Source organism: Plectrocnemia conspersa, unplaced genomic scaffold (genome assembly GCF_051122295.1).
Source record: "Plectrocnemia conspersa isolate PC_06_02 unplaced genomic scaffold, ASM5112229v1 ptg000001l, whole genome shotgun sequence".
NCBI lineage: Eukaryota > Metazoa > Arthropoda > Insecta > Trichoptera > Polycentropodidae > Plectrocnemia > Plectrocnemia conspersa.
The window spans coordinates 24,198,342-24,224,811 of record NW_028277165.1 but is presented as its reverse complement, the minus strand read 5'-3'; the positions used below and the strand labels follow the sequence as shown (position 1 = coordinate 24,224,811).

Sequence of the window (26,470 nt, the reverse complement as noted above, 5' to 3'; positions counted from 1 at the left end):
ACACATTTTTATGTGATATTGCTCTTTGATAAACACATATTGTATACACAGTAAAATGTTCTACTCGTTTTATGAGATTTTTCAGCATTGCTATTATTTGCTCTACGCTTAAAACAATTTCGCACTAGAGGTCTAATGCAATTGCTTATTATTGAAATGACAAAGTGAAAAAAATTGACCGAAGTTCACACGATTATTAACATTGAACAACAAATCATAAATAGACATCGAGTATAAAAAAAAAATTATAAAGGCGAACTTACCAAAGAAAAAAATTGAAATAAATCTTAATATTATATAATAATAATAATAATATTTTAAAAGGAATGTTTGAATAATTTATTATTCAATGCTCAAAACATACATCTAAAATAATATTAGGCTAAGTTTTTGGTGGTTCAATAATAGCTTATGTGTTAATTTACACAAATACGTGTTTAGTAGATTTATTTAACAGCTATACATATTGTATTTTTTACTAGCCTACTACTAGCCTAGTATTGTAATTTTTACTAGCCTACTACTTCGGTACCTCACTATCGTGAGGTACCGAAGCTAGCAAGTGTTCGAATACCGGACCCGCAACTTTTTGCGTTTTAGATATTAATTTTGATTCTTCTGATTTTAAAAAATATATTTTAAAATTAAATGGTTCAAATAAGACATATTTTGTTACACTTTACTGACGCTACTACACAATTGATCCCCTATAGTTGATACAATGTGAGCGATTATAAGTCATTGCTTGTGTTTTAGCGTATTTTAGGTGTTTGAGGGCCCGTTTTAACGCTGCATAATAATAAATTTAAATTTTAGTAATAAGAACGTTTTTTAAGTTACACCATAAGTTACTATAATTAAATAAAGTTGTTTATATGTTTTATGTGTAAATATATAAGCTAGTTTTTAATTACATTTACTAATTAGAAAAAACAATAAACTGAAAATATCCAGGACCTAATCTGTTACTTTAGAATAAAAGTGCGTTTTAAAAATAATAATAATTTTAAGACCTTTGTCTGTTTTAATTAAAAAATAAGTTGATTCATATATTTTTTAAAGTAAATGTTTTTTCTGCGCAGCATTATATATTCTAATAATTAATAAGTGCAAAAAATTTTCACTTTATTTAAAATTAATAACAATCTAAACATATTTAAAATCTATAATAAATTAAGAACATTTAAAATTCATAATAAAATAAAAATATTCTTAAGATTAAAAAAATATTTTAAATAAATCTTGAAATTTTATTCTGAAACTTAATAATTTAAAAAATATTTAAATTAGTGTTATACAATTTTGTGTAGTTTCCTTTCAAAGGCGTTTGCAAAGAGGGATTTTTGCAACACTGTGATTAGTAGTTGTTTGGTAATAAATAGTACTTATTTTGAAACTTGGCCCCTTTTTGTTGAAAATGTTTTTTCAAGCGAATTTTAAAAATTCTCTAAAAACTATAACTTTAAATTGCCAACGTTCGCCATGATTTAAGTACTACATATTTTTTATATATAGAGAAGCTAATACAAATTTACATTATTTTTAATATATTTTAACTCCCGTATAAACTGAACATATTTAAAAAATATTTTTTTTAGAATTTTATGATTTTTATACATATTTTGATATACGTCCCCAAAACCGGGATTTTCCTTTCAAATTTGCTTACATGTGACAGTTCTTCTGTCATCTGGCAAGCGCTCGCTACACGTGTTTCTGAGCAATTAAATAGTGAAATATGTTATAATCACAGCGTTTTTCTTACAAAGTGTCAATTGAAAAAGATTAATTAAAGAAAGTTAATTAAACATATTACAATGCTAGTAATAATGAAAAATCTCGTATTAGTGTAAACAAAAAGTTACATTTTACCCACTATATAGTATCGTTTACAAATAATTTTCAGAAACAATTTACGTACGGCAAACAATTAATATATGCCAATCTACATGTTTAATCCTCTACAGTTACTTCCGTAAATTTTTCGGCTGTCGTTTAAATTTAATTTATGGTAATAATGTGTTCAATATTTAACTCTTGATAAAAGTCTTATTGTTTTTAATTATTTTTCAGAAGCAATGATGGTACAATTTGATGACATATATCGCTACAACGTAGAATTGGTATATATAAACAAAGAGTGAATCTTTTCATGTTGAATTCACTGTCAGCATGTATTCTCTTTTTATAAAGAACATACTACATAAGTTTGATGTAGCTGAATATCTTGAATTTGGCTATTTCTAAAGAGGAATGATGGCACAGAACAAAAATTGATTGAAAAACCATGACGTATACATACATATTTTGCCACATCGGAATTAAAAATAAGGAACTCTCAGATATTTTGGTTATCGATTATTCTAGGTATGCAATCACATATTTATAATCATGTAAAATGTCGTCTATTAGATAACATCCAAGAAACTACACGTATGTATATTGCGAGTTGTCACTCGGAACGGAACGATCGAGGTGATTTTTTTTGCTGCAATAATGGTTTTAATTTATTTTGCTGTAATCAAGCTTTTTCAGCTAAATGACCGACTGCATCAGAATCATTGTCACGTGATCGTCATGAAAGATAGTATCCCCAAATATCAATTGATAAAAATACGCTTATTGGCATCTATACGGTTTGATCGACATTAACCTCAATCTTCATAAAACGTACCTAGTTCAGTCAAAACTAACGTATATGTGCATTAAATCGGAAGCAATGATAATGTTTATGTATTATAAAAAGAAAAACTCACTTTTCGGCCTAGGAGCCCGTCGACGGCAATTCAAAATTTGAAGATTTCATTACGAAGATTGTTTTATGATTGTTTATAAAATTCAATCAATGTATTCTTCTAATCCTCAACACATTATGTATATATTTAATTTTCACAGTTATAACACACACAGTTAATTTGCAATCCGATTATTTATATTCAAACAAATGACGAATTAATGAAAATTATTGTCGCGTAGCAAAATTTTATTTATAAATAATAATTATTTAAAACTGTTGTCACGCTACTGTCGGCCATCTTGTTTTATATTTGAATGCTTATTTTTTATTGGTCGAAACAATATAATGCATATAAAGAAAACAATGGAGAGTGTTTTACGAGGAAGTAAAATCCGAATAGTTAAAAAATAATAGAAAAGTTATTATGATATTTATAAATTATTGTGTATATTATATTTTTAAACAATAGATGTCACTTTGTAGCTGAGCCAAACTTTTCAATAATAGATTTTTATAAAGTCTGCTGCCCTGACTTGAGCCCGCGGTCTTTTGGTGTACCAGTCTAGACCTTACAGACTACGCTATTTCAATTAGGGATTGCAATAATACCGGGATTTTTAAAAGTGGCATTACCGTGAAAAAAACAGTCAATATCTGTATTACAGGTATTGACATTTTTATTATTTTTTAAATCAATTGCTAAAAAAAGTCGAACTGAATGCTTATGTTGTAATATATTGTTGAATGTTGATACATGTGCGAATTTTTCAAAAAAATCTAAGGGTTCAAGAGTCAGGACATTTTATTTGAAGATATTAAATAAATGTGTAGTAACTATTGTCGTTTTTATATTTTATTGCACAATCATCATCTTCGATCGACTGCTTCTGGATGCCTTTTTTTATACAAGGGGCCAGAGCATCACTGGGATATTTATTTGAATGAAATATATTTTTCTATATTACTCATTATTTTTGGTCAGTTACGATTTTCCGAAAGAACTTTAAGAGAAAGAAGTGCATAAAAAATAGTGAACCTGTTATGGTGAACGAATTTATGTGATTTATTTTAATTATTGCACATTTAATACTGATTTTAAGATATCTCAAAATTTTTTTGATATTCGATGCAAGGCCATAAATGTTTGCATCGAATAAACATAAATATATCTCTAGTATACTTAAATATTTCTACTAATATTAATAGTAACATAAATTAAATTTAGCTATAAATGTTTATGTAAATATAATAGAATACGTAAATACGTATATGCTGTATATCACTTGCAATGAGCATTATTTTATTCTTCGCTTTTTCTTTAAAGCAGCATGGGAATCGTCATTTTTGTAGATTTAAGCCATAAAAATATATCAAATTAAAAGTACAAATTTGCGAAAAAAATGGAGAATTAAAATAAATTCAACAAAATGTAAAAAAATAACTATCACAATGAAAAAATAAAAAAGAATTGCTCCTTCTTATTTACAAAACAATAACTAAAATTTATGGATTTAACTTTATGGCGCAGATATAATTCAACCAGGCGCGTACGGTGAGATACGTTCCCTTTCGCTCGCTCGCGTGTTAAGTGACGAGAGTGAGTGAGAGATAAGGGCGTGCGTTACATGCTTTCCGCACGCCCTTATCTTTCACTCACTCTCGTCAATTAACATACGAGCGAGTGAAATGGAATGTATCTCACCATACGCTCATGAATTCAATGCGTTGTATCATAAATGCCCCTAGGTACATTAAAAACGAAAGACTACACAGTGATTTAAACATGAAAATAATCAAATCTTCGCGTTTACCAAAACCAGTCCGTTAAAAAACTTCTGACCGATGATGAAAGACGAAGACTACGAAGATACAAATCCGGTGATTCATCAGATGGATTTAAATTACTGAATAGCACTTGGGTTATTTTAAAATTTAATTTAATGTTGCAATATTAAAATATCACAGTGAATAGTTATTATATTTTTAATTTCAACAGTAAATGTCATGATTTCTTTCTTTAAAGCTGCCATTTGTACAAATTTTATCAATGTATTCATCTGTGAATCAGTTTCTATGTTTGTTTTGTTAATAACCTCGTGTTGTTAAACGAAGACTCATATGAATGAAACAATGTATTCATTCGGAATACGCGACATTTTTGTAAACCGGATTTTTCTGGACAGTTAATATACTATCAAATTCGGGACTCTTCCTAAACATAATCAATTAGCGTTTACATGTAGCACATTTGCTTAAAATTATATTTAAAAAAAACTATTTTGCGTTGTGTATTTTTACTATTTATAAAATAGAGAGTGCGATAGTTAATAAAAATCTTTTTAAATAGCAATTAAAGCATCTAGTTTATTTTATATGATATAAATATGTAATATATATGTAAATTTTACACTGTTGTACGTGTCTTTTGAACTTTATATTATCTTGTATTGTATTATAATAATACTTTAAATTAATTTGCTCACAAAAAATATTGACGCATCTTAAACGGATTAACATAAGTAATATTGTTTGTTACTTCATTATACCTATTATACACCGATTATTTTTTCTTCAATATAAATCTTTTCCTCTTTTAAAAATAACATAATATATTTAAATTAATTCGGTAGGTACCATTTATAAACTTATATTTTAGTTGCTATCGCTTACAACCAAACTGCAAAATTCGACTCTATTAATATACATACAGGAAAATGACAAGGATAAATAAATTATAATTATTCAAAAAGTTTTGCACGTAGTATATATTTCTATATATATACTAATGTTTTTATTTTGGTTTTAATTTTCCGCGTCCAATCTGCTTTACGTAGGTACAAAAACTTCAGAAAACAAGTTCGATCAAATTTGACTTGCAAATTTATATCAAGCAAGTCAAGAAATAGAACGCCACTTTGTGCTATCTAGAGTAATTTGGATCAAAATCATGTAGGGAGTATCATGTAGACCAGGCAAATTTATGAAATTTGAATGGTAATTTTTTTATACGTACATTCATACGTGTGTATGTACATACGCATTAATTAATATGATACATACCTTTTACAAGATTGGATAGATAAGGTCATTATTTTCGTTTTTTGAAGCAACGGCAGAAAATCGCTGCAGAAAATGAACGATCGCAAGACCTTCAAGCAAATTGCATTTGCTCAAAGAACATATTGATTTTTTGTTTATTTTGAGAATCGCTGTTTCGGTGGAAATGTAAACAGTGAATAAAAAATGGGAAAGAAATGAAATTTGCATTGATCAACAGTCAAAATGTTTTAGTAATGAAATTATTAATTTTGACACGTTGTAAGAAACTTGTCTTAAATATTGTATCACTTATTGATACATAACGTTGTTTTTTTGCTGTCAGAACTAAGTTTAAAATTTACATCTAAAAATATATTGATATCTAAAATGACAATAATTCAGATTTTATCAATTTAAAATAAATATAATTGTCAAATATTTATAAATAAGCAAAGAAATAAAAAATAGACGATAGTTCCTGCTTCGTTATTAAAAAGCGTTGCATTGAATATTAATTAGGCAACTCGTGATAAATAATGTTTTTTTATTCCACACAGTAATTATAAAGATAAAAAAATAAGGATTCATAAAGGTTCAACTAATCCATTAGTTAAAGTTATTTAAAAATTAAAAAATACACATTAAAACATTGCTCAATCCCAAATTAAAATTAAACAGTGGTTATAAAGACATACTTATAATAAAACAGTTTATATAAAATTTATTTTGGATTTTTTAATTGATTTAAATCAAAAGTTTCATTGTATAAATAGTAAGTCTTTATCGATAATAATTATCATTTACTAATTGAAATTTTAAAATGCCATAATATGGTATATTCTGACTCTAAAGAGTAATTTTAGTTAGTCAGGGTTTTCAGATTATCGATCCATATTCAAGAATGTTGGGAACTAAAGTGTCATACACGAAAAACTGATGGATCGTGAAAGTGAAACGCGTTCCTCATAACAAAAATTATCATCTAGGAAGATTTTTTACAGATATTTCGTGTAGAACCTTCATTTGCTCTCGAAAGTATTTTTAGACAGGCTGTAGTAATAATCTGATCGTATGTATTCGTAAAAATTACATAATATGGCATTTTTTAACACTGTAGGGAAGACAGCTGATGAAAGCCCATCTTCATAGAGAATCTAAATCACGATGTGGAGAGAAAGAGATTTACAAAAGATCGAATGATCGGTATACAAAAAAGCAGTGGCGGAGGGGCGGGCCCCGGCGGCACTTGCTTGGGGGCGGCATATTCGCGATGGGATCGTCTAGTGTGGTTCTTATCCCTGAATGCACTAAAACATATATAAATCGAATTACAAGAGCTTAATAATAAGAAATTTATTATTTTATGAAATGCTAATTTGAAGAATCTGCAAAAAATGGGAGGGGGGCGACAATTTTAAGGATCGCCCTGGGCAGCACATACCCTAGCTACGCCACTGCAAAAAAGATCTGGAATTTGTTGCAATAGTATTTATGTCATTAATGAATAACGAGAAGAGTAAAGGCCCTAGGTTAGATCCTTAAGGAACTCCCGAAATAATAATGGATAATAATTACAAACTGTTTTCAATCGATCAAATAAAATCATTTAAGGAACCAAAGTTCACCTTTTTTTACTAATAACATGACAAACTCTAATGAAGGCATTTTTAAAAATAGTATAATAATTCAATGTCTACTTCTATATCTACATAAATATAGTTCACTGTTTTGGTGAAAGATAGGTTAGTGACAATTGAACGAGTGGGGCGATAACCATACTGTTGGTACAACACAAGTTGCTGATAGTGATTGGAGACTTAACTATGAATAATTTTTTCATAATAATTTTGCAAATACTGACAAAACTGCGCAGTCGCAGTTTTGTTATATATAGCCTATAGTTATTAATACACATTTTGCCACCCTTTTCATGAATTGGGGTGATTTCTACGCACTTTGGGGTGATTTCTACGCACAATCTTTGAGCGGCCAAGTCAAAACATTAACTGAAATTTTCCAGTTAGATTAGATTACAAATTAACGAACAATTTAATAACTTTTCAGAGTAAAAATAATTTATAAGTATTATACTTCTAGATCGGAAATTAAAACGACAATTCAAGCGTATTCTTCCGATATGATTCATTACATCTGATTGAAAAATTGACATTGTCATTGTACATTATTTTTTTACTGTTACGCACTGTTTTTGTGATAAATTAATTTTATTCTGACAACAGATAGACGCCAAAAAGCTGGTAACAATTTTATTTTGACAACAGAATAAAATTGTTACTCTTACAATATTATAAATAAATAGTATGTGCTTTAAAAAAAAACTTTCGACAAAAAAAAATAGTGTTAGCACTAATGTATTTATATATTTTATTTCTAATATACAGTCCTTTGACCTGGACTCTCTTACATCTGAGAGGTGGTTGTAGTGATATCTAGAAAGTTTAACGCTCTCTACATAGGCACGCAACTAACATCAAAACATTAAATAGTAATAAAAAACCAACTGCATAAGATTCCTGGCGATCAATTGATAACCTTAAGGAAAACTAGAGAAACCTGCTCTTCTAGTGCGTTGGTAAATTCCAACCTGGTCCATGATCTAACGAAGGTACGTAAAAGACAAATAATGATCATTTATAAACACGCACAGTACTTAAAGAAGAAATAAACATATTTGCTTGTGTAATAAATTTATTCATGAAAAACATCAACGGCAAAAAGTGCTTATATATTATTAAAGTTAAATTAAACATAAAGTCGGTTGACACGGGTACGAATGTAAAATCACTCGACAGAAAAAAGATGCCTTACTATAACGATCGTCTTGACAATCCAGTTTTAACGCGACATACGCGAATGAATGCCAATCAATCAAATTTATTTTGATTAATAATAATAATACCATTTACTATGTAAGTATGTGACTACGCATTCATAAACTATGATGTAGTTGTCGCAAGACATTTTTAATATATTCTTAAAATCACGGGGCAAGATATTTATTGGTGTAGTATTAAATACACGTATAATAAATTCGTTAAATATTGAGAATCACTGGATTATTCAGAAGAAAACAACTAGGTTACATTTCTTAAATTTCTGGCACGAAATAAAGTTGATAGCCTAATTTTTGAGCTATCAAATATTAAAAAAATATTTTGTACGATAATCAATTTAATATAATTATTTTTTCATAATATTATATTTTTTTTATTTATGAAAAAAATAAATTATGGCTAATGGTATCAATAAAAAATATAAATTTAAATTAAAACCTCCAGTTTTTTTTATTGAAGATCGTTCCAAGGTTTATTCTTCAAAATTATAACCGTAAAACTTATTATCATATATTGTTTTATAGATGTAAATTTATCCATTATAATATGAGTATAATAATATTAAATAATTTAGATACGAAAAAACCATATAGATAAATAATCACTAATTAAAAACGGCTAACAATTGAATGAAATTATATAAAATACATATAAATCATTAATGTTTGTTATTATTTTTTTAAATTTGATTATAGGAGTATTAAATATTTTTTTATAACACGTGACTAATGCTACATTTGTTTTAAAAATAGACGTAATTTAAAAATAGACGTAAAAATTTGGTCACAGTTTATTTTTATAAACACCACATGTATTGAGAAATACAGATACCATTATTAGGCGATGGATTAAAAAATAGTATGTCTAAAAATATATTTTATTACTGTCGGCTGTAATTTCGGCAGAGCGGCTAGAATTGTCGTAATGTGTTCTTGCGATGCCATCGTATTGATGCATTTTCTTAGCTTGTATCTGCTGCTTTGATCCGTGGCATTTCTCACTGCGCGTCTTTATCTGATTTAAGACAGCTTTGGCGAATCGCAGATGAGGATGTTTGCGAGGCAATTGCATCGCTTTTTAAACACACTTACGAAATGTGCCCATGCCTTTTTCAATTGCACGCAGCGGTCCAGGTGAGTCCGACGATCAAAAACCAAAGGGTGGATTGTATTTTCTAGCGCTTGTCTTTTCCAAACAAAGAGTATTTTTTTCGGTGATACATATGGGTGATTATCGTTTTGAGACGGACGTGCTATTCGGTGGTCCGTGCAATTTTGATAATTGACGTAATTGTTTGATCACGAAATTTCTTTTATATTGTTGTGAATATACTGTATATGCTTTTAGAATGACCTATACATTTTAACAAATCATGAAGGTTGTTTAAACCCTCACGGAGCAAAGGTTAGGTTCGTTTTTTTTTCAAAATATGTATAACTATGAGGTACAGGAAAATTCAATGTAAAAAATATTATGAAAATACTTTATATTCTACAAATAAATACTCTTTTGTATAAATAAATTAATCCTTTGAATTTCCTTGTTGAATAAAAACCTGATTTACACTTTAAATTTATTTGGGTACTATTTATTACATATAAATATCTTTTAATCCAGGAAAATATTTAATTTTAATATTGAAGAGAAGCGTAATGCAACTTTGTTCTTTTATTTATAAACAATAATTGCTATAATTGAATAAGGTAGGTTCGGGTAATAAAGCCTGTCGGGTAATAAGGCCTAAGTAATAAAAATCCAATTTAAGCTTGTTTAAATCACTCAAGGTTACAAACATAAGTAGTTAACACTCAAAGATGGCCCTTCAAACGTGTCACGACAGGATAGCTCGCGCGATTTCGCCAGTGCGTCGTCGTTCATTGTGGGAAGCGGTTGCGCAACACGAATAACAAAAAATCGTCCGTTACAAACGTAAGTATTTTTTGAAATATTTCACATAATTATGTTATTTTACATTATAGATTTCTATCATTTCATACTTTTATGACCTTAGAAGTTTAAATTATAATATCATGATCCGAATCATATTATTTTTATTTTTCTTTACACATGTTGTCGGTGGTTATTAAGGCCTACAAAATTTGATCGTAGGCCTTATTATCCTCCTTTTTGTATCAATATCACAGCTTTAGTTAGTATCTTTTTTAAAATGCAAGGAGTGTTATAAAAAGTAATGACAACTGTTTATTGTTTTTTTTAGTGACAGCAATCACAATGCCTCCCAAACGAGCATTGTGGTCTGAAAATGACTTGGTGTCGGCTGTTCGAGCGGTAGAAAGAGGAATACTGAGCACCTATAAAGCTGCTGAGAGGTATAAAGTACCCAGAAGAACCATTAGAAATCATCTTCAGACCGGCAGTTTAAAAAAAACACTAGGTCGAAAATCCATACTCAGTGACGACCAGGAAACTGAACTTGTAAGCAGAATCATAAGGTTCGCTGAAATTGGATTGCCTGTGACACCACTTATTCTCCGACGCTTGGTCTTTAAATTTTGCGAACTTAATAACATCAATCATAAGTTCAACCCATCTCATAAAGTTGCTGGTAAAGATTGGTTTAATGCATTCATGAAAAGACATCCAGAAATATCTAGAAGAAAAGCTCAATTCATAAACCCTGCCAGAGCTCAAAAGCTTAATAAATTTATTGTTGATGATCACTTCAAGCGACTGAGTGAAGTTTATGATAATTTGGACTTGAAAAGTCATCCTGAAAGAATTTACAATATGGATGAGAAAGGTTGCCGTCTAACGATCCATCATCAGCAAACTGTTTTAGCAAAGAAAGGAGCTAAAAGAGTGCACTTACAGTCTTCAGAACACGCTGAAAGTGTCACAATCGCCGGATGTATAAATGCACTTGGCATTGCAATACCACCAATGATCATTTTCAAAGGTAAACGACTGAAACCAGAGTTATATGACAACATTCCACCGGGAACATTAGTTCAAAAATCTACAAAGGGTTATATGACCAATGAACTTTTCAAGGATTTCTTGAAACACTTAGCCCGGTACAAAAGTACAGGAAAGTGCCTTTTAATATTTGATGGAGCAGCCTGTCACCTAGACCTATCCATAGTTGAAGTTGCCGATTCACTCGATATATCATTATACTGTTTACCATCAAACACCACTCATGAACTCCAACCGCTTGATAAAGCCGTCTTTCGATCATTTGAGCACCATTGGGATGCTGAAGTTTTAACATGTATGGAACAAAACCCAGATAAAAAACTCACTAAGGCAAGATTTAATATTATTCTCTCAAATGTGTGGTCGAAATCTATGACCCATAATAACATTATAAGCGGCTTCAGGGCAACTGGTTTGTATCCATTGAATCCACAGGCTATTCCAGAAACAGCTTTTGCACCATCTTTACTGACAGAGGCACCAGCTCCTCCTGTATCTGACGATGTTAACAAATAAAATTCGCCATATCTCGTCTACCCTAGGCCACCAACATCGGGACCATCAACATCAAGAATTGGAGAAGAATTAATTGGTCAAACCCCAAACAAACGTCCTGGAAGGTTTTACCCTTTGGTTTACGGTAGTTCTAGTTCGGACGATGATGAAGATCATGTGCCTCTCGCTGAAATAAAAAGAGCAGTATTTAAGCAGCTTATGCCTACACCAGTCAAAAATACTGAAAAAACACCAATCGTTAGGAGAAAAGCCTTAAATTATAGGGGAACTCCAGTCACTAAAAATATGTTTGACAAAAACAAAGAAGAAAAGAAAATAATAAAGACATCGAATCTCAAAGGTAGAAGTGGTACTAAGCAGAAACAAGTGAGCTGGTATTGTCATGGTTGTGAAGAGGATAAGATGGCAGTTATGAGGCAATGTGCTAAATGCGTTGGTTTGTCAGCAGATGATACGGACACTTTTGAGTGTCCTGATGGCTGTTAATCAAAGGAATTTGTTGCTTTTTTAAGACTTCATGCATGATTAATGCATATCTATGATTATTGATCATAATTACCAAATATAAGATGCATATTTTGATTATTATAGTATGTTAAAGACTTAGGCCTTATTACCCGACCATAGTATAATAAGGCCTAAAGATAGAGTTTTACAAAATGTTTAATTTTGTTTTTGTTTACGGCAAAAGTTGCCATTTTTTGTTTTTATTTTATAGTAATGTATCTATAGGTATACTTTACATTAAAATTAGTTGATTTCGATATATAGTTTTTATTTTATTTCAAATCTCCCTTAGCTAGGCCTTAATGCCCGCACCTACCTTATAACATATAATTATAGTAAGAGGTTTTATCAAAATCAAGGACAGAAATAATTACAAAATGCAAAAAGGGTATGTCGGCTTTTCTTACTTTATATGAATCTGCCTAAATTGTAATCTGAAGGGAATGCCTTGTACTTCTTGGCTCAGCGATTAAAACCGGAATAACCTGATTTTTTTCAGATTGACTATATAATATTATAGAACGTAGATGATACCTTAGACGTGAGCCAATTAAATTAAACTGTCGATATTTTAAATCGATTTAATTAACAAGTGGAACTGCCAGTAGTTAAAATATTTTCATAGGTATATTATTTATTAAATTGCGGTGAATATTTTATATAGTGCGCAATTTATACATTGTTTAGTATTCTTTTAGATAACATTATAATTTAATAAGATTTTTAAAGATATAAAATAATAATATTATTAATAAAATTGCGATCTTTAAAAACAAATTAAGATGATTTATTTGCAAAATAGGCAAAGTATTTGATCAGAACACATTTTATAAATATACTAAAAAATGGCACATCGTATTTTAAAGTAAATTTTAAATCAAGATTAAATGTAGAAGTTATCTTTATGATTTTAATTATTTTTAAATAAACTTAAGCTAAAATAGTACAATATCAGATATGTCCGTTTTTATTGGGTTCTTTAAATGCTTTTTTTTAGGACACCTATTTTTTTTAGGACGCGTTTCTGATTTTTTATGGTTAATATATTCTTATCAGTTAAGATATGATATTATAAAAGGTAAATATTTAGTTAAATTAAATTACCATATATATATATTTGTTATATATTATATATACAAATAAAGCAAATAATATCTATCTAAAAATAGTGTAATTTACGTATATACTTTCTTCAATGAAATCATCGCATCGTCTTATTTATTGTTTTTTAAAGCCTAGACCTTGATAGTTCTTGTCAGTTTATTTTTTGAGCCATTATGAGTAATAGAGCTATCAATAACACACACGAGGGGATATTTTATTTTCAAAAATACCGGTTGCTATGACACGTAAAAATCTCATCAGGTTCGTCACAAATATTGATACCATCCTTGATTTCAAGACAACCCTTTGAAGGTATCAAATAAATTACGACAACGAGAAGAAACAACGAAGAAGAATTCATAAAGTAAAAATAAATAATATAAAAATAGCTTGATGTGGAACTTGGGTAACCGGAATGCGACATTGAACCGATCGTGTGCAATTTTTTGCTTAATTTACTCAAATATTTACTGCAAGAGGAAGGTTCCACACGATTCGGTCTCGTCTTTCGCTTAGCTTTAAGCTCCGATAGAAAAAAAACTCGCAGTGGCACGGAACTCAAGAGTCATTGTAATCTAATAAAGCAAATCCGGTGTATTATTAAACTATTTAAAATTATGGATAGCTGCCTTTTATTTTTCATTTTAATTACTTATATATACTTAAATATTTATATATTTTTTATTTTAACTTTCCCTTATTTAATCTATAAAAAAAATATATAAACATAGTGATGATGCATAAAATATTCTGTCACTTACTGTCGTACATTTAAAATTAAGTTTAATGTAATATATAATATATGGCTAATTCGTAAAAAATATTACGTCAGAAGTTTTTGTTAATAAAATAAGAAACAGTGTTGAACTATCCATTGACATATTTTAAGAAAAACATCTGGCGAAACTAATATGTATCATGAAAACTATTATTTTGCTTACATTTTGCGTTTGTAATGAAAACACAGAACTGTTGCAGTATGAAAATGATTAATTACGTTTCATCTAGGTTGACATAATATACAATTGGATGTGTTGAAGTGACGTAGGTAAAGTTCTAACACCAACCGGTGTTAAAACTTTGCCCCTAATAGTCGAACAACAATAAATACTCGGTGTACGTCATTGTTTACGTGGCATATTTCGTTAATGAAAATCGCTGGTTGATTCGTAACCTGACAACAATTCACGCGCGCGAATATAGAGCGTCGCAGTCCCTGTGTTTAAACTAAACTTCGTGGCATAATTTTTAGGCGGTTAAGAAAAATGGGTTAATGGCCAACTCCCACTTACTAAACTTACCCTACACATTGAACCTCTTCCACTGCCCATGAAATGTGTCATAATGCTTTTCGGAATGCACGCATTTCGCTGCTGTGCTTGTTTAAATTATAAGTTAAAAGTCATAGTTTTGACTAAAATAACTGTATATTTTTTATATAAATAATTAAAATTCAAGGCAGTTTTTAAATTATTAAATAGCTAGAAACTATGGTTATGATAGGTTATATTTTATCACCATGTCCTTAAGGGTATTAAAAAGTGTTTTAAATACATTAAATGATCCTTTAACCTTCTATATAATTATGGGAAAATATTTTTATGTTATCCGAATTTAATGGTTAAAAATGCACAAACCGTGTCTTAATGCGGCAAAAACATTAGCACATTCTTTATGTTTTTATTATATCGTAAAAATATGAACAAACGGAACATAAATAACATGTTGAAATTTTCAGTAAAATTATTTATTTACAGTGACCACAAGTATTCAATATTACACACATATAATTCTTATACTGTTGCTAATTTTATATAAAAATTTATAATTATAATGAAGTGATAAGTTAAATTTTTTTATATATTTTTATAGAATTTTGAAAATCTATCTAGTATCATAAAATTAGGACCGCATTTAATGATTGTTCACACCTGATCGTTCTGAAGCTGTAGAACATTGGATTCCGAGAGCGGTTAATGTTCATAATTGTATTTTTAAAATACTTAATAAGATTCTTAAACGTCTTAAGATGCACAATAATTGTAGAAGGAAAATATTTTAAATTATTTATTTATTATATTCACATGTTCTATTATTAAACAATATTAATTACAGTTTAATAAACGCATATTTATAATTAATCAATTTTTATTTATATGCAAGTGAGGTTTATGGATTTTTTGAACCTGCTTCTAAGTTGTGTTATAAACATTTTTTTAATCAGTCGATTCGTCCGCAGATCTCGGTTTAAAACATCTGCGCTAACATATAAAAGAGAGTGACAATACGGAAAGCAAGTTCACACGTCTAAAGTTGTTCGCCACAAAGCTATACGGCCAATGCGAGTCTTCAAAATTAGTATATATATATACTGTATATATATAGATATTATAAATAAAAATAATAATTATATAAACATAAAGAATAAGTGAAGTGATTAGTATAATTAAAAAATATTGTGTTTATAAATTAACTGTTATATCTACAGTTTACAGGATAGAAAACGTAAGTTTAATTTTAATAATTTAATATGTTTTATAGTATTAAAAAAATGTATGTGTGACTTAGATGTAGAGAAATAGTTCAAACAAAAACGATAAGAAAAATTTACATTTCGTGATATTGACACCGTTATATCTTAAGTTTCACTCAATATATTACAGTTATCTGTAATATGTAACATGCATAATACATATTAGTATTGATCACACGTGCATGCTTTACCTACTATTTAATGTCAGTTAGCTTTGTGTCTGAAATTTAATGGCCTGGTTATTTTACATAAATTCCAAACAATTCAAAACATCTCAACAAACCTGTATTTTGATCTGTCTGAATTAGAGATAGTATAAATATGATCATTAAATGACACTTAAATGTAAACACTGTGTATATTTTAATATTTCTCATACACATAATTAGTGTTTTTTTAAATAATGCATTTATATATAAACTAATAACATATTAATTAAAATTAAAATATTACAGAATTGCTTCTTAATTTTATTTATTTTTAACATTTTTAATTGGTTCGAACATTTTATTATATAGTTTAATATGAAAAGCGTGTTATATTAATTAGTATATGCTGATTATAAAAGAGTATTAACTTATAATTTTGATGGATTTACATTTTATATTTGGTTGAAAGGTTGCATTTGATAAAAAATACTTTCTTGAATATGACGATAAGTTTGTAAGAAATTTAATATTTATAATAAAAAAAATAAGAATTTTATTATCCTAATAAGCTTTATAAAAAGTGAGAAAAACCCAAAGTAAGTACATTTCGCTAAAAAAAACATACGTACGCGCAAGGAAAATCATATTTTTATGCATAAAATATTGTTTTGACTTGTTGAACTATGGACAAGAGTGAACATGCAAAATATATACTAATTAATTAGTATAGTTTATTATAAAAAAATAATAGAAGAAAATAGTATATTTGTCCTATTTTGTGTTTTAGTGCATATTGGTGAAATTTGACATTGAATCTCAAATTTCCGGCAGCATCATTTACAGAAGGTCATTAAAATTTGAACAATTTCAGAATACTGACAGAGATACATGATAGTATCTAAAATTAAAACAAGGGAAGAATCATTTGTATTTAGAAATATTATAAATTAAACACATTTATTTGTGTATTTATTCCAATTAAACATTCTTAATTGGATTTATTAAATATATTAGTCCAAAAGCGGATGTATTTTTTTGTACATATAATATTTAAAGAATATTTAATTGAATTTTAAATATTTTTTTACAATTAACAATCATTACTTATTTTAACTTTTTTTATTAGACATAAGTATCTTTGGATAATATCTAATAATAACCCAATTTTTCATACATTAGTAAATTAAATTAAGGATTTATAATATAATTGTATTAATTTTCTTCAATACATTCACAATATCTAAAATTTTCATTTATCGAATAATATTTTATATAGTAATAAAAACACTTACGACTCATAAACCTATCAATATCAATAGGTTATTAAATTTATAAATGAAATCTTAATTAATGATATTTAATTAAATTACAGATTATTTAAAATCGAGCATACTATTTTTTTGGTACAACTATATTTCATTATTCAGTTAATTATACAATGATAAGTAATTGTTTGTTCAATTATTTAAAGTATTTTTTCCGTCGCAGTGTAAATGAGAATGCCAATCATCTAATCTAAACCCAGACATATAATACACCTACAAATAGATTACCCAATTTGTTTTGTAAATGTAATATATGATTTTATTTTCCTAGTTAATATTTAAAACACTACTTCTATATTATATGTAGGAAATATTATAAAAAAATTACACACATGATTTTATTTTAATTTATAAATATATTTAGTTCAATCGATTTTATTTTCTGCTTTTAGCAAATGAAAGATTAAAGCAAAAATAAGCTAACTGATATAAAGACACACTTGAGATATTATAAATTTACAAATATATCTGTATTTTTATAATAAATGTGTTTCTTATGTATTTTTTTCTATAGCATATATTTTATCTCTGTCTAGAATAAAAATAAAGTTTTATAGTAAAAATAATAAAATATTCTATATGGCATTGTAAGCTTTAATACACATTTATTATCGACTTACCATTAATTTAAAAAATACAGAAAAATATTTTAAATTGAAAAAACTGTATTTCATTAGTATTACATTACTATAGATTTTACTGTTATTTTATAAAATAGCTTACGATAATATTATGAAAGGTAATCATTCTATAACCTTCAATGCTAATATCGTATTTTTCCCGGTTAAAAATATTTTATATAAATAAATCTTTCCAACTCTACTCTTATAAATTGTACCGATTCATGAAATAGAACAACATTTTTTATTTTTTATAACAGGTTAACTTTGTATAATTTTTGACGTAAATTATATATCTGACTTCCATATAAAAATACTGTTATTTACTAGCTCTATTTTATATAGCCATTTTAGAGCACTGTTAATTTGTTTTTTTACTAAGCTCACACAAAACATTTTCTAGTGGATAATACAACTCATATTCGACTTTGTAATAATACACATATAATAAAAGGAGCGATGAATCAGACGAAAATTTTCAGTAAAGTTTATCTGAAAGACTTGCTTATAAACCAGAAAGTCTTTTTATTTTATATTATTAAGTAATTATTAAATTAAAAAAATATCTAAATATTAATATAAATTAATTTGGAATGAAAAATACAAAGTTTTATTTGAGTGGTGTGCTCACAGTCTTTTTGATGACTTTTCTGTATTAGTTCATGTCTTTCTTCTTTTGAATCATATAGTTGAGTTTCAGATACACTTTTATTCTGGAATCTCTTAAGAGTATCGATATGTCACAGCCTAAATCTGAGCTCCATAAAACCATAGTGTTATATAATATCATATCGTTTTCCAATGATAAGCCTGAATTTCAAATGAACAGCCTGCATAGTTAAAAGTCCCAGATATTTCCTTTTGTTACAAGTATGAGTTTTACAGGTCAGTCTATTCAGAGTTCCATTGTGGTATCCATTTTCTGCTTAAGAATACCGAAGGACAAGTATCTTTGTTAAGCAAAAATGTAACATTAGATCTGATTCGGCATTTAGAGAGCCAATATGCTATTTTTGGGTCAGTATCAGACGCCATTATTGTATTATCGTCTTCAAATGTAACAATTCCTGTTGAGTACATTTGAGGAAATATATATAACAAATACAGCATCATATATTTTAGGTAAGATTGGATTATTAAGGTGTTGTATTGTAGCAGTCTCCTAATTTTGTAATTTAGTCCAGGGTGCCACACTTTGTCAAAAACCTGTGTTATATCTAAGAATACGACTGAGTATTTTATTTTTCTTTTTATATATTTTTGGCAATCTATACGCTTGATTTATGGTAGAGTGTTTATTTTTAAATCAGTTTATATGTTACGAGTTTTATTATTTTTTAATATATGTATATATACAATAATGATATACGTAACAAACACTTGAGTTTTCTTCTGATTCACTGCTTGTTTAATATTTTATGTGTCTTCCTAATTTATTCATATTTAAAAGAATATTATAAAATATAAAGAAATTAAGACTAAGGTTTTTTTGGCAAATATGATTTAATTAACGGTGAGACACATTCCCTTTCGTTCGCTCGCTCGCGTGCGGAACGCATGTAACGCACGCCCTTATCTCTCATTCACTCTCGTCACTTAAGACGCGAGCGAGCGAAAGGGAATGTATCTCACCATACGCGACTGTTATCCACTAGAAAAAGTTTTGTGTGCGCTTAGAAATAAACACACTAGCAGTGCTTGAAAATTGTTAGATGAAATAAAGCTCCATTACTTATATGTTCATAGTATTCTATTTTAATCGTAATAGTATGAGCTCAAAGTGCAAATGTATGAGCGTCTAACGCAAAATAGCTGTTGGCAGACATCTAATTTAATGCAGCAAAATAAATAAATAATACATTCAGTTTCATGTAGTTATCTTTTAAAGAAAATCTAGAATCGAATCTATCCCGAAAATATTTTTTAAAATATGCCATTTCAGTAAAATCATTTTCACTAGTAATATATATTTTTACCAGGGAAAATATAAATTATCTGACAGGTGCTAGTAAAATTAAATGATTTCATCTTTTTTATATGTAGTAATATATATTAATTTACATACTTATCATTATTTATTTACATGTTACAGCAAGTGTATAATTTTTTAGTAAAATTATATTTTCACTAGTTAAGTTTAAATACATTTTCACCAGTAGATATATATTTAAAACTCAATTTGGCAGTTGCGAAACGTCTATTTGCTGTTGAAACCCAAACCTAACCCAATGAAAGTTCTAAAACTAATTATAGGTTTAGAACTTTTATTAGGTCAAGTACAAAATATTTCTTTTGGGGGAAAATGGACTATGGACTAGAATATAAGAGGGTTGATCAAAGTATTTTTAAATCAAATTTTGGTCAATAGGAGAGCAATAAAAGCGTTCCCACTGCGACGGCGACGGCACGATTTTATTGCTTTTGACGTGAATTTTTTACTTCTGAGAAGTGATCATTGTTTTTTGCGTTCTCATATTGGTCAAAATTTGGTTTATATGAGCTTTATTATTTCTCAATCTCAATCGTAATATTGTTATAAAAAATCTTTGATGGCACGATTTTATTGCTTTTGACCTGGACTGGAAATTCACTATATGGCAACACTGTGCATCAAAGATAACACAAATAATTATTAGGTAAATATTATGAGTAGATATTTTTAATTCATAAATAAAGTATTTCGCATAGATCATGATTTCAGAAAACATGTTGCAACGATAGGTAATTTTTATATTTATTTGTAGCATAGAAAGGGTTAATTCGTACTTATTATTATGTATTTAAAAAATTATATTACAATGTTAAAAATATATAAAATTCTATTTTTGTCATGAGGCCCGGAATTATTGTTTTTCCAGGGTCCGGGATCGCTCTCGGACATACATACATGGAGGATGCTTTCAACCTTTCATCATCTATTACACTGTTTTATTTTATTTTTTATTCTAAATCTGACTATCATGACTTGCCAGATTTTCCCAATGCATCATGATGGTCTGTTATTTATATAATTAACTCTTTTGGCCTATCTCTGTGAGTGCCTATCCTTTACTGTTTACAATAGCCTTCATTATTTAGTATTGAAAGAAACCACTTCTCACAAGTATCGACTACATAGAAATTGAAGGCTTGGTAAAAAATATGTATATGATTCTTTCTTTGTCAAGAGTCCAAATCGAGGAACTCTGGAATAGCTTTAAAATGAATTTTACAATTTGAGTTGCGAGTTTTTTTATATTTCACATAGTGCATGGTGTATAAAAACTTTGACCTTATGAGGTCAACATTTTTTTACTTGTCCTGTCACTAGATTTGTGTCATTAAAATGAAGAGTAACGCGTTTGATATATTACAGTCTTTGCATGTCAAAAATGACCGAAGGCGAGCACGTCAACTTTTTAGCGATTGCCTTCTTTCGATGATCATGAGCGTGATAGTGCACGATTGGCAACGTGCGAATTGCGACAAACTCGCATATTGGCCAATGAAACATAATTGATAAAAAATTTGACGTGACATTGGTTGTTTGCATTAAAGTTTACACCAAAAAAAGTTACGAGAGACAATGTAATGAATAATTAAGCTATTGACGCAGGAAAAAGTAGCTAATCTCCGATATCACTATTATATTCAATTTTTTTATGGACATATGTATAATATTTCTTTATATTGCATATGCAATAAACAGGTAGTGTGTAATGCAGTTTCATAAATATTTTCTCGTTGAGATATTTTAATGAAATATTTGAACTCGCCTTAACCTTAAAACCTCGGATGCAATGATAATATGAACTGTAATATAAACAAACTATTGTTTATTATTCTCATATTACTATCATATAAAACTAATTAAGTAATTCATCTGAAACTCTATTTAGAATGAAAAAAATCATGATCATACAATTCGGTCAATGTAACAATATAATATGACCTCTGCAAAAAATATTACCAAACCTGTTCTTCAGATTTCCAGCGTTGAAACCTGCAATTTCGGTTTGTGCGTATATTATCTTCGACTGGTATTACATTTTGGGGATATTTGATATTGTTAACCAATTCTGAAAACATTGATCGTGTTTGGTGTATTACATTTTTTTTAAAAGACGAGATGACATTATTATTCTTTTGCGTATATGTAATATATTAAAAATGGACCTTGACCGTTTTTCGCTAAAGACACATACGATTTTTTAATGTTAATACTATTATTTTGCTAACTAATAATAATAAACATAGAAAGTCACATTAAAAACAATTAATCACTTGAAATTTGTGGACGATGAATTAAAATTATCTTTATAATATAGATAGGCACATGATTTTAAGGTCATATTTTTTCAGATACTATTTAGTAATTAAAAATCGATTGATATTTTTTTGCTATAACTATCATATTTATATAAAAAGATACTGCATTATGTAAATTTAAAACATATTAATTATATGTTTCATATTTATAAGCCGATAATAAAAAAAATATTATAATCTGGTAGCTAATTAATATATTTGATTATAATTAAATTAAATAATACATTATCATGATTTTTTAAAGATTTTGTATTAATAAAAATTCAATATTATATAATTTAAAATAAATCGCAATTTATTATAAACCGAATACTTAACTTATTACCATAAAACAAATTAAAAATTTAACCTTTGATCGCATTTTTATACTTGGTTTTTCTTGTCGATGAGCCATCATGATTATTTTTTTTATATATATTTTTGGGTACACAGTTAACACTACTATAGCATGATTAATCGCTTATAATAAAGTAACTCATGCATTCTGTGTTAAATTAATAAATATAAAAAATATTTTAAATGGATCGCGTAAAAATAGTTTCGTGGTAAGACGTATTTAAATAAAGCTAAGACTTTTAAATGATACTTATTGTAAAATACAATACTTTTTCCACAAAGATAATTCGATTAACCTATGAAAATTTGTTTTTTTAATTAATACGTGTTTTTTTTTAATTAATACGATTTTACGTTACAAAATAGGATACTTATGTTTCGTCGTATTTAACTTTTTTTTACGAAAACATATTTAAAAATATGCTTTTATAGTAAAGTTTTTTAATATAGTAAGTCATTATTAATATGGGTTTTATAGTAAAAAAACTTATTTCTGCATTGGAAGTTATGGCTTTTTTCATTTTATGTTTATAGTGTCTTGCAGTAAGTATTAATTATTTTTAGCTAGAACGTGTATATTTTTTATCCTGTCGATTTAATTATTATTTATGGCAGTGTGTGACGCTGTTGTTTGCAAGTTTAGTATCATATTTTTATCTGAGAAACCTTTTTTGGGTTTTTCGTATTAAAAGTCAGTCAGTTGCATTATTCAGTAATTAGAAAAGAAAAACATGCTTGAGTGTACATTGCAATATGTATTAAAACTACTGTAAAACTAGACTACCGAGTTATGCAATATTGTTGCTTTAGTATAAAGAAAATTTTGCACCCGATAGAATTTTTTAAAACAATTACTAATTGATATTTAGGATCTTTGCCTTTTACATTTATTTATGTTCATAAGACCAAACTTTATATGTAGAGGTGAAAATTTTTTTTGTGGCTTTAAAAGTATTTTAAAATATATAAACTCTGATCGCTCATAAACATTAACAACAGCAAAACTTGTGTACTTTGAATGTCATGGTGTTTTATCTAATTTATCAATAGAATCGATGTTTTCTTATTTACACTGTGGAGCAAAACTGTTTTCAAGTTGCTTTAAGAAAAATCCATAAACATACGTCAATTACCTGGGTCCTTTATTGGTTCTATACATATTTCTTGGAATAATTTACGTTTGTATATCGCTTTTAACATTTCGTTGAAAACATGTATTTTCCCCGATGTATGGAAAATTACAAAAGTGACTCTCATACGTAAACAGGCTAAACAAACCTATGATCGAGAATTATGAGTAGGTGTCGATTTTATCAGCATCTACCAAAGTATTCTAAATCATAATTCATAAGCATGCTTCAAACCATATCAAAGGATATCTGATTAATTAACAGTATGGTTTTCGTTTATCGAGACCAGTAGCAATGAATCTGTTCTGTTTTTTATTATTTTTTACTAAAAAATCTCAATATAAAGCAATCAAGTAGTGTATCCACAATGATTTTGAAAAGGCTTTTGATAAATTTTGTTAAAAAAATTGTAAATTTAGATTTTCCTTAAAATTTTTTTTTAAATCATTTCTTTCAAACTGTTGGAATTCCTTAATGTTCTATAGTCGGCTCATTAATGTTTCATATTTTTGCAAATAAAGAAATAATAAAATGTGAGTTTATTCGACATTGTAAATTCAATGGCTTTATGATGATTATTAAAATTGTATCCGTGACGTTGAAGCATTAGTTCTTCATCTTCTATGTCAGACGGTGGGGTAGGCATTGGTGCGCCAGGACTGTGTAAAACCGGTCTAGTCACAGATAAAATTAAATACAGTGTAGGTTTTTTTTTTGAGAACCCTGTAACACCAGTAAGCCATTAGTTATGGTAGGTGATTTCTTGATGGGATAGTAAATCATGTACTTCTTCCTTTAATATGTATCCATCAAATCACGTTTTCCTTACACGAGGTGCAACAAAAACAAGAAATCGATGTCTTGTCTTGATCTTCAATATTACACCAATAATAATGTGAATATTCAGTTTTTTATATTGTAATCATATTATATCTTTGTTCAATTAAAAACATATGTATATGTTCCACATACTAATTTTAACTATCATACTGTTCATACGTATTATTTTTGAGGTTTCTAGCACTTTCTGATTAAAACTGACAATTGATATTGTGTCATCTGTCAGTTGCCTTTATTATTATCACGAATACTATTACTGATTTTAAAATGTGTTGCAATTAGGAAAAAAATGGTTAATCAAGAAATATATGTAGTTATAAACAATTCCCCGCAAAATGTATTTAGATGATGTTATTTCATGCAAATTGTTAGCTTGTCTAATTAATTGTATCAAGCAATTAGAGTACATTTTTTAATTACTACTGAACTATTAAATTAACAGCGCAAATATTTTTTTAAATTCCGCTATCGTACTAAAGATCTTCTGTTCAGTTAACCACTGCACTATTGACGACTCAAATAAACTATTGACATGTAATAAACAGAGAGATTGATGAAAATATATAGTGGTTTAAGTCGCTGACTATTGACCTGAAAGACCTTGGGCATCCAAATTTTCTTAATCTCGCTGATGAATATCGTGATGATTAATTAAAATCGAGCTAGGTCGCACATATTGGGTATTAAATATTCTCTAAAAATAAGCTTCTTCTGCTCAGAGAGAATATCTTATATGAATGCAATAAAAAAAAATATGAATAGTAATAAAAAAAAACAATTCTTTTCTTCTCCTTTTATTTTCAAAGGTTCATCCGCAAACGCTTTTTTGATAGGTCTAACAAAAAATATTATTTTTGCAGTGCTGGTTTCAGTGTCAAGGTGTCGATGTTTTTTTCTTTGGTGTAATTGAAATTTTGCAGATGTTTTAAAGTGATGGAAGCAAAGTTGCTTCAATAAGTTTTTTGGCTCAAATTACTCTTAAGAAAATCAGTTTAATGGTAATAAACATTTGTAGCAAAAAAAAACTGATATTATATGTTATCATGTAAATATTATGTTATTACATTAAGTATTATATATTTATGTAATACCTCATTTTTAAATGATTCATCGATATGGTCCGATTAAAAAATGGCATTCCATGAACATTTTATAAAATTTGTTACCTTCGCGTTACTGGTAAGAGTAAATAGTGCTTGGTGACGAAACTCTCGCGTACAAGGAAAAAGTAACGAGCCACCCGAAACGAGACGTTGCATAATAATAAATCGTTGAACGAGACATTGAAAAGAGTGTCACACCGGCGCTGAGACCCTGACCTTGCATACAGCGTCCAGTTGTCCGAAATGAGTCAGTGGAAAAATCACGTATCAGTAATATTCGCAGTCGTGTATTAACCCGATATATTCGATTTTTTTCTGTTTGCCTTTGGCGTGCAAGTTCAACCAAGGCCTCCGATTGCATAACAGCAAGAAGGTGACGAAGGCCGTTTTTTGAAAGGATGACACACTAGGACCTTTAGTTTAATGTGTTC

The 26,470-nt window shown here is 28.3% G+C and overlaps 2 protein-coding genes across 2 annotated transcripts in view; both read left to right on the top strand.

The window, feature by feature from the left end:
• The first annotated feature begins 10,414 nt into the window (after positions 1-10,414).
• Positions 10,415-12,084, top strand: LOC148239311 (uncharacterized). The gene is made up of 2 exons (XM_088181641.1): positions 10,415-10,560; positions 10,850-12,084. Exon 2 carries the CDS (start codon positions 10,864-10,866, stop codon positions 12,082-12,084), a length of 1,221 nt encoding a protein of 406 aa, XP_088037767.1. The 5' UTR covers positions 10,415-10,560; positions 10,850-10,863.
• A 3,914-nt stretch (positions 12,085-15,998) lies between these two features.
• Positions 15,999-26,470, top strand: part of LOC148239310 (scavenger receptor class B member 1) — a 38,268-nt gene continuing 27,796 nt past the window's right edge. The window contains exon 1 of the mRNA XM_088182505.1: positions 15,999-16,200. The gene's annotated coding sequence lies outside the window, so the exon portion shown is untranslated. The remainder of the gene's footprint in view (positions 16,201-26,470) is intronic.

What these genes read in the sequence shown, in the direction of transcription:
- LOC148239311 (XM_088181641.1), top strand. Translation starts at nt 10,864, where the DNA reads ATGCCTCCCAAACGAGCATTGTGGTCTGAAAATGACTTGGTGTCGGCT.